Source organism: Numida meleagris, chromosome 4 (assembly GCF_002078875.1).
Source record: "Numida meleagris isolate 19003 breed g44 Domestic line chromosome 4, NumMel1.0, whole genome shotgun sequence".
NCBI classification, from domain to species: domain Eukaryota; kingdom Metazoa; phylum Chordata; class Aves; order Galliformes; family Numididae; genus Numida; species Numida meleagris.
The window spans coordinates 16,635,809-16,657,592 of NC_034412.1; the positions used below are offsets into that span (position 1 = coordinate 16,635,809).

The following is a 21,784-nucleotide window of genomic DNA, read 5'->3' on the forward strand; positions in this document are numbered from 1 at the left end:
TCCAAGTCTTACATGTCTGATAAGGAAAAGAACAAGAGACATAAGCAGAGGACTTCAAAAAGTAACACCCAGATGCCTGCATCACACATTTAAATCATGTCTTGAGATGCACTCAGGACAACTCATTGTGAAATCCTAGCACTGAAGTTGAAAATACAACCTGGATTCAGGTATGGAATTTTATATATTTTTTATATTATATATATTTATACTTAATTCAAATCACTTATTCAAGGCACAAAGCCTATTAAAAGAATTTGAGATTAATATGACGCAATTTAAAAATCCTTAGAATTGCCAGAGATTAAAAAATCATTGTACTAGAATGGCAACCCAAGTGGTATTTTGTCACCAAAAAAAAGACACTAAAAGCTGAGATTACTGGACTCCCAACTTTTTCTCCTCAAACTGGATCCTGAGAAGTATTAAAATGTTTCAAGATTATTTTAGTAAGTTCTGCTGTTTTAGGAAATACACATATTTTTCTTGTACTCTTGGAAAGTGATATGATCATGAAAATGTAGCATGTTTAATGAACTGACATTGCATCAGCAGCATACGATGTTAGATAAATTATACTTTAAATGAACGTAGGTTATATTAATATTCATCCTTTAAAATTAAGGTTATGAACTTAAAAGAATAAGAAATTCCGCCAGAAAAGCCCCACATATCTTAACGTAAACATTTATGTTAAAAATTACTGCTGTGAAAAATATTTACATTGGCACAAGCATCATGGTTTTGACTACAGTTTTAAACATTCATGGTTTATCAGAAATCTGAAATGAGTGCACAACCCTTTCCATTCCTGTATAGCACCTATGTAATCCCAGTATTTACGGTGTTTTACCATGTTCTGTTCCAAGTTCAAGAGCAGGGAGAACAGCCTGAGCTTGTGTTGCCCTCATAGCCCCGCTGGAGTCCCGATGCCAATCCTTTGCATGTGAGCTCTCACATCACATACCATCTCTACCAGGAGTTTTATGATGGATTGCTAAATTGGGCAAATAGCTATTTTGCCAACCACATGCTCCAGGAAACGTAACACTTTTCTGTTTAATATTTTCAACAGAATAGAGTCAAGACAATTTACTTTTTTAATTAATCAGAAAATAGTACAAGCCTTTAAGCATCTTTTATAAGAGCTTATGCTCCTAATTGACACTCTGGAGAAGAACTGGCCCAGCACTCTATCTTTGAGGTGGGGAAAACTAGAGTAACCATCTTCTTAGAAATGTCTTCTTCAGAAGCCTTAGGAATCATGCTGTAGTTGATTAGTATCTAAATAATTAGATTTTTGGTTATGCCTGTTTTGAAAGCTATAAGGGAAGTAGCCTTAGGGCAGAAGTCTTTCATATGGTATGTGCCATGACCTTATCACCCATACAAGGAGTTACAGGAAGGGCATGGCTGACTTTCACCTAATCAATTAGATAGCCATCAATGGGCCATGTCTGCAAGATGATCAGTACCCTCAGCTTAGCAGCATACAAAAGACACATGAAGATCTGGATTTTGCAACTCAGGTCTTCTACTAGTATTAAACAGTATAATATTAAATAAGAAAACAGATCTGATTTTTTTTTACATTAACCATTGCAAAACATTTATTCAGTCCACATGCCATTCAAATTACTGGAAAATGTGTACTTCCCTCTGAATTAATTGGGGAAAATGGGAGTAGTAATTGTCACCCTCACCAATCTGGACCTCAAAGAAGTTAAAAGAAGAAAAATCAAGGGCTGATCGAACATCGAGAACCAAATACTGCTGTAACTATTTTTTTTTTTTTAAGAAGAAAAACCTCCTATAAATGCAAAAATTCAGGCTGTAAAGTTTTGGGTTACATTACATGTTTTGTTTTCCCTAAAAAGAAAAAATGTTGACCGGTAGCCTTTGGATTTATACAATAAAGACAGTGTGTTTAATTAATAAAGTAATTATATTCCATTAGAAAATGAAGGTGTATTTAGGAATATCAAAAAGAACACTATGAACTGTAACAACTCAACTTTACGGAGGAATTCTCATGGAATACATCCCAAGCAGCCAAAACATTCATCAGAACAAATCTCTAGCTATTGGAGTTAACACAACATCACTAGGTGAGGTTATGATCCAGGAGGAAGAGAAATTGAATGATAAAAGCTTAAACACCACGTACACAACATCTGGTCCATTATCAGCTATTAAAAACTACTTCTATCATTAACAAAATAAGGTCCATTAAACTGAGAAAAAGCTTATTCCTTTTAAATGAAGCATTATGCCCATTAATGTGGTTGGTGTTTTAGGATGTAGGACCTACCATAGGCACAATAAAATTCTCATATGTTTTAATTCATTTACGCATGCCTGCATTTAATATGCTTTGTGAACATGTCTGCAATTAATATGATTTATGAGAAAAGAACATGTGCAATATTTTTTGGGTACAGTGATACATTTTTTCCCCCTCCTGTGAATGAAAGATTTAATGAAACAGCTCAAGGAAAATTGTTGGCAGTTAACGTATTAAGTTGAACTGACAGAATCATGAGTAAACTTTAGTGGAGTTAATGATATCCTCTTATCTGACCCTGACACATTTGCAGCATGTAATTTACAGAAGCTCTGTCCAGGGAATCTTGACAAATGCTCCTAACTATGTCAGGGCAATGTTCCATTCTAATGTAAAACAGATGTGGGTCAGATACCCTCATTCATCACAAACACTGAAAATTTCAAACTCCTTCTGAGATGAATGGCATTACCTGCTGTTAATTATTTTCACTGCAGAAAAATCTCTCACAAACAAAATACTGCACTGTAAAGCACATAAAAATGTTTGCCCTGATGCACTGGAATGGCAGATTTTAGTAGACTGAATAAAATTAACTAGCTACATGGATCTATACCTACAGGATCATAGAATTGTATTTCTGATTCATTTCTTAAACATGAATATTTCTGCTGGATATATGAAGAAAGCCAAGAATAAGAATTTTGTGCCAACTGGCAAGCACTTGGAACCAAATACTTGGTTAATAAAAATAGGAGCAAATATACCGACTTTGAAGATCCAGTGATCTGACCTTCTGTGTACTCGAATCAAATGAGGCCTCATACTGATTTCACACCATTAGACATCAGTGGTAGCTACACTGAAATCAGAGAAGGTGCAGTGGTGTACCATTTAGGACAACTGAGAGGATAACTTGACCCTACAAGAATTATATTTTTAACTACAGGAGATTACTGACGTCCACAACATTATCACAGTTTGTCACTAAATTAGTGCCTTTTTTCAGGCACTAGATCATGGAGTCACAGGACTAGATAGCTATATCAATATAATTAAATGAGAAATTCTCTAGATCTTGTTGTATGGAAAAGCTTCAAAAATGTTAAGACTGAAAAGGCAAAATAGAAGGCTCAAAGGTTTATATATGTTCAATTTTCTATTATATATTATTTATATATATGTTGTTAAATATAAATACTTAACATCTCAAAATTGTTAGGCAGTCTTAGTGATTGTAGGTACTGACTTATGAGTTTAGATTGTTAAATATGGCGATATTACTTACAACCATTCATAGCACAGGGTTAGGTTTCCCTTTCCCTGTAAATTCTTCTCCCACCTACTGCTCAACCCAAAACACAATAAGGAGAATCCAGCCATCATCAAAAAGGCTAGAGACAGCTGGACTCGCACCCGCCTTCCCTTCACAACTGGAATACACGTTCTGTTTTCTGAAAGCTAGACAAACAAAAACCATTTTGTTTTCCTTTTTTTTTTTTTTAATTCAAACACTAGTTAATTTTGTCACTGGCAGAAGGCCTGGGGATGTGATCTGCGAAGCTTTTACAGCACGATTCTCACTGAACTCCGTTTGGCCCTATTACAGCTTTTACATGGTTTTATTGGCTGGATGGCTGGATCAACCACGGGGAAGTCACTACAAAATCCTCGCCAAACAGTTAGAAGAAATGTTATCCATAAATGTGAAAAAGATGACAAACAAACATTGCTGAAGTAATCCAACCTGTAAGGAAAGGTTTATTCATGAGGCTTCCATTAGTGTCTATGCCAAGGACTCTAATGCCCGGTTAATCATCACCAGGACAAACGCAAACATATTTTGCTATTTTGACTAGGGTAAGCCTCTTAGCATTCTGACTCAGCACTCAGTCTTCCTTTTATAAGGAAATGATTACTGTTACTGATATCCTGGCAAAAATCAACCAAAAAATTAAGCAGTTCTCTCTTTAGGGGTAGGAAATTTTGAAGCAAACCAAGCCCTATGCATGGGGGCACTTTGCTATGCACTATGCACTTTGCTATGGATTAAATTTTGCTCTTTCTGATCCCACTGCAATATAAGCTTTTCACTGAATCATATTGTGGTATTTTTAGTATCCTCCTTTGGAAATCTAAAATATAGAATGTAGTTACTCAAGTAAGTCACCAGTGATTACTCATGACAAAGCCCTCATTCATGTACCAGCCATTAACTGAATAAATATGCAAGTACTTACATTCCTGTAGATATTTTCATAAATTCATTAAAGACTTAAGGGTTCACCAATGCATGCAAGTCACATATTCTATGAAGAGCTAACTCATACTTTTGCTTCAGTGGTTCAAATTTAAATTCTACGTGCAAGAAATGCAAAACATTACTTTAAGGGCTGCAGTGCAGTTGAATGCTTATCTCGTGCATATTGTAAGTGATACAAATTATTATGGAAACAGGTGAGTCGGACCTGTGGGAATTCTAAAACTTTCAATATTACAAGGTACAAAATAAGACTGATTTTGTTTCTTATGATGTCTGTTAAAAAAAAAATTAAGACATGAAATTACCATAAAGATTTGTTCACAAATTTAGAAATATTATATATCAGGAATGATGCTTTATGCTAAAAAGAAAATTGTCATTTAAACTCTCATGTAAATAAAAATAATGGGTTTTTTTTGTTTGTTTTTTGTTTTTTTTTTAAATGGGATTTGTTATGGGTAGTGAAAGCTCAGGTTTCATTTTTGAAAGAAATTTTCACCTGAAGATTTGTCACAAAACAGCAGCCAGGTGTAAGAGCAGGGAAACTTCTAGCATTCAAAATCATAGACTATTTCAAAATATATAAATTTAAGAACTGTCAAAGCTTCTGGATAAGCATTATCTTCTTATAACATCTACATGAAGCACCTTCAGAAAGAAAACCTTAAACACTGAACTATCGATTTGCTACAGTTTGATGGCTGTGATGTGAAAAAAAAGTGATTAAAAATTCACAGTACTTACTGATAAGTTTTATACATATTGTATTATTTTACTCTTACATTTTCATGTTGATTTTCCAGCAGAGTCCAGAGCCTTTTTTTTTTCCTTTTTTTTTTTTCCCCCCACTTCATATGCCTGAGCAGTAAAAACAGACCTGTTTTGGAAGGCTGCATTCTGCCCTTGAAAACATTCTGGTAAGGGGAAGGTGAAGCTGGAAAAAAGCCCACGGAAAGAAGCTGTGGTGGACATTGAAAACATAATGTCACCAGTTTATTGTTGCAGCTATACTAATAAATATGTTAATGTCTTTTATATTCATAATAACAATATTTTTAAAATGATATTATTATTTTTGCAAGGTAACAATTATGAAACTATTGAATCTCGTGTATTTATATCACATTCCAGAAACAGAAATAATCCCACTGACTGAACTTTTTCATTCTTTCATCTAATATATTTATTTTCATTAAAAAATAAAATAAAATTGCATTCATTAAAATTGTATCATGTGAATTAACTTTCTTCCCCACAAAGAAATCCCTGACCTGTTCCTGGTCATTAAGTAAAGAGTTCTCAAAACCAACCTCACTGTGACAAACATAATGAGCTTCTGACTGGTAATGAACTTAGACCTAAATAGTATGTTTTCAGTTGGATAGTAATTAGAAGGTGTTGTAAAAGGCATAAGGAATTAACAGTTGTATTTTTACTTCCTGCCCTGTTAATGAGGAAATTCAAGTTGGTTCCACCGTTCTCTTAACAACAGAGTTAACAAGACAGTATGAATATATCTAACTGATTTGACAGCTGCCATCAAGTCCATGCTTCACGTTAATGAAAACCAGTGCTCATAAAGACTTAAGCCAGTTACCTAGGATCTATCTCACCATCTATGTCACAGGTTCATTCTTAAACTCAGGCAGTGAAATGTTTTGACAGTAAAAGAAAGAAACCCCGAAACAGCTGGCAATTTTACTACTGTTCACAGAAATGTTTGGAATTTTCTTATCAAGATTATTCCTGAGCTCCAGGTAATTGCAAGAGAACTGCAAAGTATTTTCAAGACTATTGTGATCTTCTGCACAGCCATTCAACATTCAATCCGCTTTCCATTTAGAAAATACAGCCTTTAAAGCTACTAATTAGGCGCAGTTATAGAGAAAGACAATAAGGGGAAGGAAAAAATAGAGCTCATAAGTTTTCTAGAGGGCAAGGAGGAAAAGAAAACCTGATGTCCAGCAGGATACAGGTTGCACACATTTATTCTTTCTCTGTTAAAAATTTAACAGAGTATTCTAAAAGTTAACTGCAGGAAGCATGTAGCCTCATGGGCAGCAATGTGAGCACAGCGTTGCTGCTCTCTCTGAATCCAAGAGCAGCCTGAAACAGCACGCTTCCAAACCTGTGAACTGTGTAGGGCAAACTGTGCCGCTTTGACATTAATAAAAAGCACATGACAAGGTCAAGGGATGCCCATGTACACCGGAAAAGACTTTTTCCTTGTCTTAAATGAAGCAGTTCAAAATATTGAAATCCTGTCTTAAAAACAATCTGCTCTCTTGTAAGGCCATACACCTGCAGCTCTTGCAAGATAAATGTTTCAGCAGTCCATCTTCTGCCTTGCAGCCAAAGAACCAGGGGTGATTGTTAATGCCATGCTCAGAAAGTGACACGGCAATTCAGAGGCACGCTCGACTGCTGTACACACACATTAACCCATAGATATGCTATTCCCTAACAATTCTGAGTTAACCAATTTTTGTTAAAAAAAAATGCACTAAGCAACTGAAACCTAATTTGAAAACGAAATACAATATCTCCATAAATATATGCATGAAAGCCAAGAAGCTACATAATAGGCATAGAAAACATAAAAATATGTGATTTACATATATTACACACTAATAATCTCCTTCTGAGATTATATTTAGAGAGCTCTGGCTGCGATGGAGTGCTTGTGGTTTGTTTGATTTTTAATTCGATACAAACAAGGACACTCCTAGCTATCAGTTCCCCAAGACATCCATCACTGTCTTATTCCTGCAGAAACCAATCTTCTGCAGTTCTGTGGGCCAGGTTCTCACCATAGCCAGGTGGTAGCGAGGAAACCAGATGCACAAGGAGAGCCATCCATCATCTGGAGGGGATCTGCAGATCTTGTCTCAATGTAATAAAGGGCTGAATGTTAACCAGGTGGGACCCTTCCTATTCTCTCATTCTTATAAACAAGAATACCATTTTATTTCCCAATAAACTACCAGCCTGCAAGACAGCTACATTAAGTTCTGCTTCTTAAAACTGACCAAGATGTACAGTCATCTAACTTCCAAGTTCATGGCTGAAGTGATAAAAATAAAGTTACAGTGCCCTAGTCATTTCTCCTTTTCCTCTGTGCTTCACCTACTGCTTGCCTTGAGCAACATGTCAGTCCATCATACCCAAGAACAAAGTTAGAAAGGAAACATCCCACACAGCAAATAAAGCATCCCCACAGGTCTGCATGTCAGACCCTTAACTGGAATAAGCTGAACTCAAAGGGAAGAAGAGGAGGTTTAAGTCTGGTAGGACTATGATCCTGTGAATCTTAATATTAGATTTTGTTCTACACATTCTGAGGGGTTTATTTTTTACTCAGAAAAGATTATTTGAGTTCAGACAAAGCCCCCGCCTTCTCCCTCCCACTGAAGTCACTGTAAATTCAGCGTTATGCACGGTATATCCAGAGTGCTTTTCTGAGAGAGACGCTGATGGATGGAAACATGATTTAATTGCTCACACACCCAGGCTTACTGTGGTCAAAAATCCAGCAGCTAGCGAAAAGACCCTCTCTCGTCTAAATTCCACACACACTCAGGGCACTGCAACATGCCCACTCAGCAGGGTAATTCCTGTTTCTTTCTTAATAAAATCCCTGGTGCCGAACTGGCTTTAAACTTTCTGGCTACACCCGGACAGCTATGGTGCACAGGTCCCAAGGAAGGCCAGCAAGGGGATCCTCTAGGACCCCCAAACCCAAGTGAAATACATCTTACACCCAGTAGCATAGCACAAATGTGATCAGTGTCTTGGGCTCGTCCTCAGGCATAAAGCACAATCATTGTTTCTCTGGAATGACAGTTGTTTCACATAACATACAGTTTTATGCAGTGAAGAAGACAGAATAGTTGCAGAGACACGAACCCTGGGTATGTCATTTAATCCCAAGGTGTCTCAGTCATCGCTTAAACCCCAAAACTGTTTCAGAGGCACTACTGGTAACAAAGCATGAGTATTTTAGGGCTGGCTTTTTTGTTTTTTTGTTTGCTATTGGGCAATGGAAAGATATTTATCAGCCAGTCAGGTTCATCATTCTGTTGTCAAGGAGCTGTTCAACATCTAAGTGGATATAAGCAATCACCTGTGTACATTCAGTGATGAACACATGGCATCAGTTTCTGAGTGATCAGTCTCCTTCTAAAGTTGTTGGTAAAGGCACAGAATAAAGACAGCAGCTCTAATCACCAGAGCAGAAAAAGATTTAGAGTGGAAAATTAAAAAACAAAAAAATAGCAGTTTTGTAGCATAAAGACACAGGCGGGTGTAAAGAAGCCCAGCAACTGATTAAAAGAAGTCTAATCTGCTCCAGAATCTCCTTTTGATTATATCAAACCTCAAATCAGGAAGACTTTGGGGGGAGGAAGCCTGGCCTCACTGTTTTGTCCCACTTTGCCCAGACATCACAAGATTTCTTTACTGTTGCGCTCAACTTCTGTGTCACAGACAATAAAAGCTTTGTGAAAGAAAAAAAAGATCACATTTTCCATAGCCAGAACCAACATACATTTAAACTGACACTAACAACTACCTTTGATGGATTAACGCTGAATCCCAGAAAGATATTTATATCCAAACTGTAGAAGCCTTGCACACTATGAAACCAACCATTTTTAAAAAGTCATGGCCTTTGTTGAAGATTGCATTGAGAAATCAGAATTCTTTAGAACAAAATCCATTCAAGTGTTGTTGGAAGTACATCCGTTTGTTTTTTCTGTTGGTATTTTTTTTCTCAAGGTTTCAAGCCATAAAGTTTTGTACTCCACTCTATGCTATAGGAATCTGTGAAACTTAATTACATTTACTGTTACAAAAAAAGGGTTTATGAACTTTTGCCTTTGGGCAAAAATGTTTATTTCATTGCCTTTGTTATTCATTCTTTTCAACTCCAGTGCCTTTGAACTTTTCAGCTGCACAGAGTTATCACCGTTGCACAGGAACCAGGAACTGTACTCCCGAGATGCAAACCACAAGTTGAAGAAAACGAAGGAGGCAAAGATATACGAGTCGTTATTTTGGCCACCCTTTGTGCCATTAAAATCTCATTTTCTGCCTATTAGAATGCCCTCTCCCTGCTTAGGCAGTGGTGATAGTCGGTGATTAGTGTGTAATTGAGTATAATTGTCTTTTCACTTTTCATTTGTGTCATTCTGGGCTTCTCTCTGTTTTTCTACCCACTTCGAGGAAAAAAGGGTGGAAAGAAGATAAAGCCGTTAAAACTCTCACTTTCAGCCCTGAAGAGATTCCTGATTGTAATTATAGATTGCATCCTCTTTGTGACTTCTCAGAATTTAGTGGACATCTCTTTCCGAGCACCTGGGCAAAGCTGTAGCTAATAAAATAAACTACCATCTATTCAAGTTTAACTAATAATGTCAGCTTCAGACAGATGCCTCATGTAGAAAAATTTAACCAACCTTTTGACACGCAATTATCAAGGCAATTTATTAACGTGATTTCCTAAGAAGATCTCATGCAAATTAGAAAAACAATTATGGTAGTCATGCGTTTATACATTGCTGAAGAGCAGTAATACTCCTAATTTATGTATTTATAACTCGATTATAGCTCATCTCAAAGTGTAGTGTTCAGCCCTCGGAACTCTCCTAGCACCACTTGCCTGTAATTTTCATGCAATATCAAGTAAAACCTTTGTGAAGTTATCTTAAAGAGATTTTATTCACACAAACGCTACAAAATCTACTTTCTGTACTTTGCACTGGATCTTCAGGAAAATAGCAGTACATTACCAATGCCTAACAACTGAACATAAACACAAACCCTGTATGATTACATTATAAATCACTTGAAATTAAATATAAGCTACGACTCTTGATTCAGCCAGTAGGAAGAAAAAAATTAAAAAAAGAAGGAAACTAGCAAACTGAAATCATGTGGCTTGTATAAAGAATACATTATGGTTTAAATTTGGCAATTCATTATACTGTGGCCTGAGGGAATAGACTCTTTGGTTCTGGTATACAGCAAATCCTCTGTCTGAAAACACAGGACTGACCTGAGGTGAAAGGCCATTGCCAATGGCAGGGTTCATGGGATTTGAGGGCCCGGACGGAGGCACAAAGCTGTCTGTATAGCTGGAAAATCCATGCCTGGTGCTGGGTAGGCAATAGGCAGAGCTGCTCTCTGGGTTCGAAGGGAGGCTGCTTTGGTGTACAGTGCTTGGAGGGAGAGGCTGAGGTCTATGGACTGTACTGCTTGGATCAGACACGGCTGGAAGCAAAAAAAACACGCTGATCATTTTCCTCCTCTTTTTCTAGCGTAATAGGTTCATTGTGTGAAGCCCAACTTGATATAATTTCATCAGAACCTGCATGGAAGTACTGATTAAATAGAACGGTAAGCCTTCAACATTGCTAGATATCTAGCTGGCCAGTAAAATTACATAAAAATTCCATGAAATCATCATTATTAAATAGACCATAAAAGCCATAATAGACCCTCGCAGTTTTCAGACAATTCTCGGCAAGTGCACTGCTCAGAACTGACACCACAAAATGATGTATAGCATAGGAAAATAAATATATTTTAGATTATTTGTGTAATTATATATAAGCACACACACATATATATAAGCTTATATATAAAAGAAAAGCTTCATTTGTTTAGGAGACAGGCTTTCCCTTTCTGGTCACAGCACAGAAATTCTGCTGCAATTTGTAGTGAAACTAACGATGGATGGGAAAAGTCCTGGGCTTTCAAAAATTCCATTACTTAGAACATAATCTGGCAACAACACTCAACAGCAGTTAGCATAAAAATCTCACAGAAGGATCAAGGAGAATATGGCAATTTGGCTTAAACAATCTCTCCTGTAAGGATTTTACTGTTAAAGAAAAATCTAGTAAAATCTAGATTTAAAGATCTGTTTCCCTTGCTCCAGTCTACCAGAGTTCACAGAATTTCTGGTGAGATAATGACAATTTTTTACCATGCTGAGACTTGCCCATGCTGATGCAAAACAATGGTCTGAATTATTTCCACTGGGAAAAGCTGGGAGTACTTATAGAAGTTTCAGTGTATCACCATCAGAAGCAACCAAGAGGACAGGACACAACTGCTGCGTCCTTCACACCACACCTCTGCAGTGCATGAGGCTATTATTTCTCTAAAGATAGCACCCTTCACATGGAACCAGCTCTTTCTCAAAGCAAAACAAATTAGAATCTTGACATATTTTAAATAAGCAGACTTGCAAGGTCATCACTGAGTCAGTCCCTAAAGTAACCAATGTCGTTTTTTCTACATTTTGAGAAGAAAATGTTTCTGCAGTGGATCAAGACACAAAGCCCCCAGTAGCACTCTCTAACCAAGTACCTGTTTGCTACTGTACCTTGCGGTATGGAGGTGGGCTGATAGGACGGCTCAGAGAGCTGGTATGTCGGCAGAGTTGGCATGGCGCTGGGTGGAAACCCTCCTGGGATCAGGTGGTTGAAAGCCATCAGTTGGTTGGCTCCTGCCTGCTTCCTCCATCTAGCACGGCGGTTGCTAAACCAGACCTACAAATGATTTAATTACGCACATTTGATTTCTGTACATTTAATAAAGGTGCATCAGAAATAATGGCATCATATTTAAAATGCAATCAGTGTCTCGGAAGAGAGTGAGAGAAGGTGCGCACTGGGCACATCTGCCATCAGCTCAGAGCTCCTAGACATGCAAAGAGCCCTTGGCACACACTTCCATGGTTCAACAGACAGGAAGCAGGAATCCCAAAGCTCAGTTTCTTCTCAACTACAGCCTCCTGAGAAACAAGCTGACTAATGATTTCAAGCTTTAGTGCTTTTAATAGCTATTAATCACTGTCCTTATTGTGCCAGATTTAATGAGAAAGGGAAAGCATCTCTCCATTTGATCTGAGTGCCAGCCAAAGCTATTTGATCTGAATTGTATTGTTTTTGTATTTAAATTGCTGACAAGTCAGCAGCATCCCTTGATGCACTGTTGGAAGGTGCTCATATTTATATGCTGGGATGCTGTATTGCCATAATTATCAACAGAACTTTAGGCTTTTAATTTGAAAAACAAAAGCTCGGCATACAAAGAAACAAAGCCCACCCAGCAAGTTTTCTTCTATCTCCGTATGTACAAAACATCTCTCAATAAACTCAACATTAACACTAGATCAGAATTTCAGTACTAGATCAGTATTTCAGAACCACTCTGAAATCTGTTCCCAGGACAGGTTATCAAGCAGATGGGTTTTGGATTAGTGGAACAATTCAGCTATAAATCTCCTTTCTACCAATCAGCGATTCCTTCACATCATTCTCAGCCCATGCTCTAAGTTTTCCAAATCTTTGATGGCTCTTATTGCCTCCAAGAAAGGAAGAGGCAAGACCTTACTGACACGGACAATAAGAGCTGCATCATGTAGGTTAATACTGATATCAATGGTGACTACATGTCACAGGTCTGAAGGGCAGGTAGGCAGAGCAGGGGTGCCTAGACGTGGCGTGCATCACCACTGCCTCGCTGCAGGTTTAGAGTATCTTCTAGATTAAACTTTTTCCATGAGGAGGACAACTGCAGGAGAGAAAGGCTTCTACATTTTGTAAACAAGCAGACATATTATTGCTCATAACTGTAAATCATGAAGCAACAACTGATCAATTAGAAAAGATGCTAACAGTCAGCTAAGGTCTCACACAGTACATCTAGGCCACAAGGCACACTAGCTGCTGAGCCACACGTAGAACTATTTGTAACAACAAGTGAGGTCTCAGATCTGTCACCCTTCCAGCGAGCAGCCCATGCCAGCTTATGAATCAGCCATCACAGACTACATTTCCAGGTGTAACATTACAGGCCATAAGCTGCCTTTATGTGAGGGTGTAGAACATTTTGAACTCCCTTGCTGACATTTCAGCCTGAATTTCTTACTCCTCAGACTTCTTCCACATGCTTATGCCCCTCAGAGCCCACCAGTCTCACGCTCCTGTTGTGGTGTCCTTTGAAGATGACCAAAAAGAAAGGAGGGGCAAGATACTCTGAAGAGGGAGAAAGGGGTTCTCTGAAGAGCCAAAGTGCACTTGGGAAGGATAATGGAGGTCACAGAGGGAGCGGGGAACAGTGAACGCACATTGTAATTAGCCCACCCAGATCGTTAACTATTGCTTTCTCCATGACATTCTCCCTTCTTCAGGTCAAGAGGGTTACCTGGTGATCCTCAAATGCTTTGGGAACCTAGCTGAACAACACTGTGCTGATTTCACTGAGGAAAATGAGGCAATGAGATTTTATTTCCTCTACAGATAAGGGTCTGTCTTCTAGCTCTAGAGCTTTCCTAAAAATGAGTCAGATCTGAAATTGAAACTCAGCAGCAGCAGTAATGCCAAGTGTTATGCTTTCATTTACAGATTATAGGTCTTGCCTACATTTAGCTCACTTTATAGATGAGCCCTCGGCCAGAACCACAGAGGTGCACTGGCCATCACAGGAAGGGACACACTCAGCAGTAGCCAGAAGCCCACAGCAGCCCCATGGTGAGCACGTGCAGGGGCTCTGCTGCCAGCCCAGCCACCGCCTCACTGCTTTACCGCTGCTGGGCCAACCAAAGTGACTTCACCAAAACACTCAAAAGAGCAGAATGAGTTTCTACCAGATGATCCTCTGCAGAACATGGCTACGGGAGTTTGTCCCGTACAAAAAATCTGCCACAAGACTTAAGCCCTTTTGCAAACACCAAGAACTCGTTGCCACAATAACCTCCTGTGCTCTCTGCTACCCAATGGTGGAGAGGCACAAAAACATCTTAGCAGCAAGCACCTAGGGCATCACCCATGTATGTCCTTGTTTTCCTTTGATTTTAATGGGCTTTGGATCCACCTTGGTAAAAGTAAAAAGGATTTATCAAAAAAATGACCATAAGTGTGGCCCCAGCAGTTACCATCACACATTTTCACAAGTGAACTCGCTGAAACTCTGATTTCTGGGTGTTTTAACACAAGGATTTTTATTGCCTAGCACGGCCCAGCCCTTCTGACATGATGGCCTGTGTCTGTAACACAGTGGGTCTGACCTAGATCCATAAAGTAGAGATGTGGTTTGCCACCCTGCTTAACTCCTGCTTCACACCGAGGAACTGCAGACCTCAGGTGCTGTGTGAGATGGAACACAAAGAGGAAACAGTCTAACAGTAAGAAAAAGAAACATGAAGAAAGTGAAATGAGAGAGTTAAAGTTGAAAATCAATTTAATAAAGTCAAGACAAAGTTACTCTAAGCTAAATAACTCAAACATTTTATTTATGTTTTACATAATATTTGTTAAAATGAGTCAGATGCCAAACTTAATGCAGAAGCAGTTATATGCTTTGTAGGCTAACTGAAACGATATCTTTCTAAAATTATGTTGTTCTACTTAGACTACTTTCAGCTGCCTTAATTTATTCTGAAAAGTCCAGAAAAAAAATTAATCAACACCTATGAAAAATCCACACGCATCATTGTCACTAATTAAAGAAATCTTGACAAATTTTGCCATTATTAAGACAAGGCAAAAATAATTACCACAAACCATTATGAATACTTGAAAATACCCAGGGAAATGCTTTCTTTCGTTTGTTCGTTTCCAACACCACTGAAACACATTTCCATTCAGTAAATTTCATCAAAATGACAAAATCCCCACATTCTGAAGTGGACTTTTCAAATCTAGCAGATTCCCCACGGCATACTCCTGTTCTTCCACAGCCTCACTTCTGAGCAAAGCAGTCATCACCTTTGTGCTGCAGTCACCACGACCACACTGAATTCCCTCATGGAAGCAAAGCAACAGATACTAGAGCTTCTGCCTTTTAGAGACTCAAAATCCAGCATTCTCACACCAGCGGTCCCCTGTCAGAAGAAACTTGACCTGTGTGTGCTGGGGCAGTATTCCTAAGCTCTAAATTAGGTCAGCATTGTGCTTGGTGTTGTGCAAACACGTGCACAGGCAGAGGAAAGGCAGCCTGCTGGGTGACTCCGGCACCCAAAGCAAGGCCGCGCTCGCAGCCAAGGCACGTTCGTGTTGGTGAGACTTTGGCTCCCCAGCTTCTGTGTCACATTCAGAGATGGAATGTAAATTACTCTGACAATTTGGAAACAAGGTTTAACCACAGAGTCTGGCCAAAATTTACATCTCTGAAGTCCTCGAAAATAGAACTGAAGAAGAGTGAGAGCACAGTGCAAAAAAAAAAAAAAGAGTAATTTAAAGGAAGTAAGCATTGGAGACCCAATTTTTCACACACATCTGGAACTGGACTGACAAAAAAGAAATCACTCTACCATATTAAATAAGCATAATATAATTTTGTATGTATATATATTGCAGTGGTGTTGAATGGATTAAGTGACCTAATAAGTTTCTCCCATTTCTGCTTTCTAATATTCAGATCCTGCTTTTTATTATCATTTTTCCTTTAAGTAGCTTGCAAGCGACCATGCCAGCATCTTACTTCATTGATCTCAACAGGATACTCCTTAAGAGATGCATTTATTCACTTGGGAACATAGCAGTGTAATCAGCCCTGACATCTCAACAGCCTGATCACAAACACAGAGTGCTCTATGTGCTTTTAAGGGAAAAACATCTCTAAACCACCAGCAGAAAACATCTGAGATGTGAATTTTGCAGGAAACTCATGGATATTTTGTTAAAACGCAGTCCTGACCAATGCAAGCATGAGTGCCAAAAGCATGCAAAGTCAAAAGACTGATGTATTGTTAGCGGCACTTCTCATTTAGCCAAAGGGCAATTTTGCCCCCGTTTGCCTCATGATATTTTCCACATACCTGCCTCCTTGCCATATTCCCACCTCTTCCTTCCTCCAAAAAGCAAAAACAAACAAAAAAACCAAGGGAATGAGGACTTCCAACTACCTCCCAAAGTGATCCAACATACTTTACTCTCACACTTTACTCTGACTCAGTCCTGCCCAACTACTTCTAAAACACTGCAGCTGAGTAGTTCTGCTACTCAGTAGTACTGATTAATAAGCACAAAGAACTGTGTATTTATAAATTAAAACACCACTAATTTGAGCCCACAGGCAGTAGGGACCAGATAAACAGAATCAAAAATCAAATCCTTCCTTCTCCTTTATATTTATAAATGTCTTCTTGGGCCTGCATGTGTTTGTAGTTGGCTAATTTACCCGTATGAATTCCTGCTTTACCTCAGGAAAAAAAAAAATACTGCAATTGCAAGGTTATCTACTACAAGAATGCATACAGCATTTTCTTTCAGTATCCTACATATGATGCAAGAGGGACAGCCTCAAAAAGAGCCACTATAAATTTTCCATAAACCACATCAGGAATATCTGTAAAGATCTGCTGAGAGATCTTAAACGTTTCTGAATTCATCCCACATTCCTTTACCCCATCTCCCCATAGGACTGTGCAGCTGGAGCATGAGCTCAAACCATTCCAGAGGAGCTGAGTGCAAATAAAGATTTTTTTTGGCACAGGTCCCTCCTCCCCTGATTTCCCAGTGAATGCTTCTCACTGTTTGCTACTGAGAAGAGACTGTTAAAGCTAAGAGATTGGACTTCAGATCTTTCAAATTGTACCAGCAGCTTAAGAGTCACTGCTTCTCTCACCTTTCCCTCCTCTATCTTCTCCAAGCCTTCTCTTCCTTTCCATATGTCACAGTGAACAAAAAAAAAAAAAAAAAAAAAACCAACATGCAATCACATCTCTAAAGTAGTAAAATATTTTTACAGTTTTTCTCCTGGCTACTCAAGACTTCTGAGCCCTTGGGTCTTCTATTTACTGAAGCTGTGATGAGCTTTTTACAAAAGCTTACCAGAGGGTTGACATCCCTAGCCTATAGAGTGAGGCCCCACACTGCTGCCAAATTCATCTGGTTCATCCAGGACTAAAAATAAGCCTGACGTGGGAATCCAGAAGTGGCCAGAGAAGACACTACCCACTTCATTCCTTATGCGTTGTTTGTTACAGAAACCGTAACCACACTTCTCTGAAGCTCAGAAGGAGCCTTTGATCTTTATCTACAGTGGGGAAAATTTCACTTTTGGAATTAGCCCCCAGGTTGATTCAGTAAAAATAGGCCAGAGACCTGAAGAGTCTATACTGCAACTTAATGATGGCTTAATGAGTTTCTATTGGAAGTTTATGAGTTTAATTCACAGTATGGAAAGCTGTAACTTCATGTTAAAGAGGATCACTTCTTTTTTCTTTTTCTTTTTTCTTTTAAAAAGAGGGCCACTCTAGACTTTGGGGACTTGACTTAAGTCAAGTTTTTGAGTGGTAGATGTTGAACGCACAACACCAACTAACTTTTCCCTTCCTGATGCATCTAACGTGCAGAAAAGAGTGTCCTGTTTCCACATGACATCTCAGCTCAGACATGAGGGAGAGACTCCCGGGGACCTTGAGCACAAAGGCACTGCAGGAGGAATTCTAGGGAGTATTTTAACTTCTTTTTACATATAGTGCTTAAGTACTCGTGATAATTATAGTTATACATCTTGTGATTCTTGCAACATGGAGCTCATTTTCAGTTGCTTGTAGCTTTCAAAAAATTCCCCTTAGGGGCTGAAACATTCTAAATTTGATCTGAGCCCAGAGGTGGCTTTCCCCACCCTCCTTCAACCATCCAGCTTAGAAACATGTGCCCAGCCACCCTTCAGCAGTGAGAAAAAAAACAGTTTGGAGGTTTAAGACTCTTTCTTTCATGAGCATTTAGAGATCACCTTGGGAATAGAAGGAAAGAGGATGTGGCAGAAGTGGCAAGAAAAAGCAAAACGTGGAGGGACTGAAAGAATGGCTCATTCGTTCCGTTGTAATCAGTTAAGTATCAATTAGCTAACTTCCTAGACAATGTAAAACAACTCTCTGAGATATGTCATTATAGAAAATCCCATTAGAAAATCTCAAGAGAAGAAAATAATGTCCAGGTCTCACCCAGATTCAGGCTGCAAAGAGTACATGATACCCTTGTACACTATATTTAATCAAGTAGCAGTCAAAGAGATCTTTGTGTATATATCCATATAAAATTTGGCATCTCTGATCTCTGTCATACTGTTACCAAAAAAGAAGTGTGACTAAGAAAGCTTGAATGCTGCATCAGTATGGCTCTCCAGCCCTCTCAGGCTCAAGTCTCTTAGGGTTATTTCCTTTCACAGGTCTTCTTTTATTTCATGCCCATCATAGGTGGCTATTTTAAGGGGCTGTAGAGAGGTGCTGAATGCTGATAAGGAAAATCCTGTATCCCTTAATCCACTGCTAAAACACTCTGCCAGCCCTTCAAGGGTACCAGACAGATGGAGTGCACTACGAAACTACCCACAGGCTGGCTACTTCAACCCCGGCTCATCTCTAAGCCAGAAAGGTTTTGTTCTGGTGTTTCAATCATTGATTGACTGGGAACTTTCTTCCATGCTGGGTTAGGCAAAATATCCATATGTCAGAGGTACTGGGGAATTTGTGTGGCTATAGATCATAGGAGTGGTGTGAGACAAGATGTGTCTCAAGGGAACCAAGGAAGCCATAAGGAATGTAAAAAGTCACAGGGTTAAAGCCACATTAAGACAGCTGTTATGTTAATGAGAGTTCTGCTTTTCTTCTAGCTGTGGGTCATTGATTTAGAAAAACATGAACAAGGTCTTTTTCATTTTATCGTATTTTTCTGCTGAAGCTAAAATAAACCATCATATCCTACATCCAGTTCGTCTTGCTAACGGGACGTATGTAGGAAGCTCTTTATTATGCTTGTGCATGGATGATTTCCAGGGCTTGATTTGGTCTTACCTGTCCAAAGTTTAGATACAAAGCTGTTTTGCAAGCATTATGCCTAGTAAACATTTTAAGAAGATAGTCATGCGCCACTGAGCTTGCCCTCCAGACAAATTCATCCATACATCTGATTTTCTCTCACAATCATAACAAACACTTGCAAGAAATTCTGTCTGAAGTCTTCTGCAAAAACATTTAGCAGGTAAAACTGACAAAGTCAGGATTCTTCAAGACATATACTCAGTAAATACAGGCAGGCTACAATAGGCATGCCTGTCTTACAAGGTCAGAGGGATATTCTGAATCACCTATTTCAGTTTGCAGAGTCTGAATGCCTCAGGCTGAGCTTCAAGGGTCAAACCATAAAAACAGTTTCACCAAAGCAGCCAAATTCACCTGGATCCTTAGTAAGAGCACAAATTATCACTCATTTTTCTTGTCACCCAACCACGTACTTGCTTACAAACACTTCCACCTTGGATTGATTTAAACTGGACACTCAATTAGTGAAAGAGCATCAGAGGATTCTGCCTGCAGTATTAAACATCTCACAGGACACGATTCTGTGTTGTGAAATAGAGCAAGTCTTAATCTGATCCTGAACTCCTAGATCCAGTTTATTCTAGAATTATTTGGCTTCTAGTTGCCTATTTTGGACATCTGAAAATCTAGGTTCATGCTTCTTTTTTTTAACTTAAACCAACTCCATTATTTTCTCCTCCAGCACTTGTTTTAGACAGTCCAGATCTACATGAAGCTGTGAAGACCTAACAGTTATTTGAGGGTTTATTTTGCTTTGAATTAAACAGACAGTGGGTATAAAAAAGTTGTTACAAGGCTTAAATCAAGTCAGCTTCAAAAGTTAACCTAATAGTAATCTGTAGATACTGCACCAGTTACCATGCTCGCTTGCATGGCTCTATAAACACATTATCCTTCTAAAAATGTTTTTCTCTCCTCCATTAATGCCTGAAAGACCCAAACAACAACAGAAAAAGCTAGTTAAATAAGTTTAAACTGGCACAACAGCTGAACTGATTATATGGAGAGCGCTGTCAAATGCGTAAAACAAACAAACTGGGATAACAGACCTTCTTCTATGATGGCTGACTACTTTATTTATGGTAGATATGGAACAATTACTGCAGAAAACACCAAAAAAAGTTTTTCAAAACTGTTGTTTTAAAAAGTTGGAAAATCATTGTCTATGTACAGATGTAAAAACCCCTAAGGCTAAACATGTCGTAGCTTCATGTTTTCCTTCTAACTTAGAGCAGGATCGTGTGAGAATATTAAAGGACTGCCAAGTTAATAGAAAAGGAATTTCCCTTTGTTAGACAGCTTTTAAATTCATACCTGAACTCGAGCTTCTGTGAGTTTGGCTCTTTGTGCGAGTTCTTCCCGAGTATAAATGTCAGGGTAGTGTGTCCTTTCAAAAGCTCTTTCCAGCTCTTCCAGTTGCTCTGCTGTGAAGGTTGTCCTGCTGCGACGCTGCTTTCTTTTTAAAGGTAAGTCTGGTTCAGAATCGATATCAGAGCCTTCATCAGACTGGGGTGCTGATGCTCAAAATAAAAAATAAAACAAAAATTAGTTTTAGTTCAGGAAGAAAAAATTGATGCATTGTTGACACCGTATGTGGAAAAAGTGCTTTTATCTCCATGACTCAGAACTGAATTGGCAAACTTCAAAACGGCAAATAAAGGGAGAAACAAATCAGAGTTAAATGTTACATCATGCAAGTGTGCTCAAACCAAAAGGATTAGCAATTCAGTTATGAGTTGGGCACTTTTTTCTGACCCCAAAATATATAAGGACCTCTAGAAATCTTTTTGAGTGAATGAATTATTCAGTTTCTTCATTTTAACTCCAATAGTTTCCAAGTTTAAAAACTTGGAGCAGTTCTTAGATCCAAACAATCAGACATCAGTATGGCCTTCTTCCCTTATCTTCTGCGCAGATGCAAACATCTGTCACACCGTGTGCACTTTGTAACTTAAACATTCTGACTCTATAAATGCACATGCATGAGACTTTCCCTACAGATCTATAAGTAAAACCTTATTGCTGAAATGGTTATGGAAATGACGACAAAGGTATGGGGAGCAGCAATGAAGAAATTAATTCTCCTACACATTCAAATATTTCCTTATGTCTTGTGTAGTATTTGTCCTACACTCTGAATGGTATTGGTGTATCTTGGAACATTTAAGCATTCCTCTCATTTGCAACTTATTTACCTGCCTTAGGACCACCTGATAACCTTAGGACAGTCCAGACAATTGTTAACTCAAAAAAAAAAAACAAAAAAAAAAACACCATGTACAGAAAAGCCCTGTACAAATAGCTCAGAACAGTATTTTTTTCTTGATTCTTCCAGTTACTAAAGTAAGGAGATACATGAGAGAACCAAAACTGAAACACAGAGACAACTTTACTT

The 21,784-nt window shown here is 38.5% G+C and overlaps 1 protein-coding gene across 2 annotated transcripts in view; it reads right to left on the reverse strand.

Moving 5' to 3' along the window:
* PAX3 (paired box 3) overlaps positions 1-21,784 on the reverse strand; it is a 63,878-nt gene that overhangs the window by 3,181 nt on the left and 38,913 nt on the right. For both annotated transcript variants that reach the window (XM_021396816.1, XM_021396815.1), the window contains exons 5-7: positions 20,704-20,909; positions 11,938-12,103; positions 10,603-10,817 (exon numbers count right to left, since the gene is read on the reverse strand). In XM_021396816.1, the coding sequence (XP_021252491.1) occupies positions 10,603-10,817; positions 11,938-12,103; positions 20,704-20,909 (587 nt within the window). The remainder of the gene's footprint in view (positions 1-10,602; positions 10,818-11,937; positions 12,104-20,703; positions 20,910-21,784) is intronic.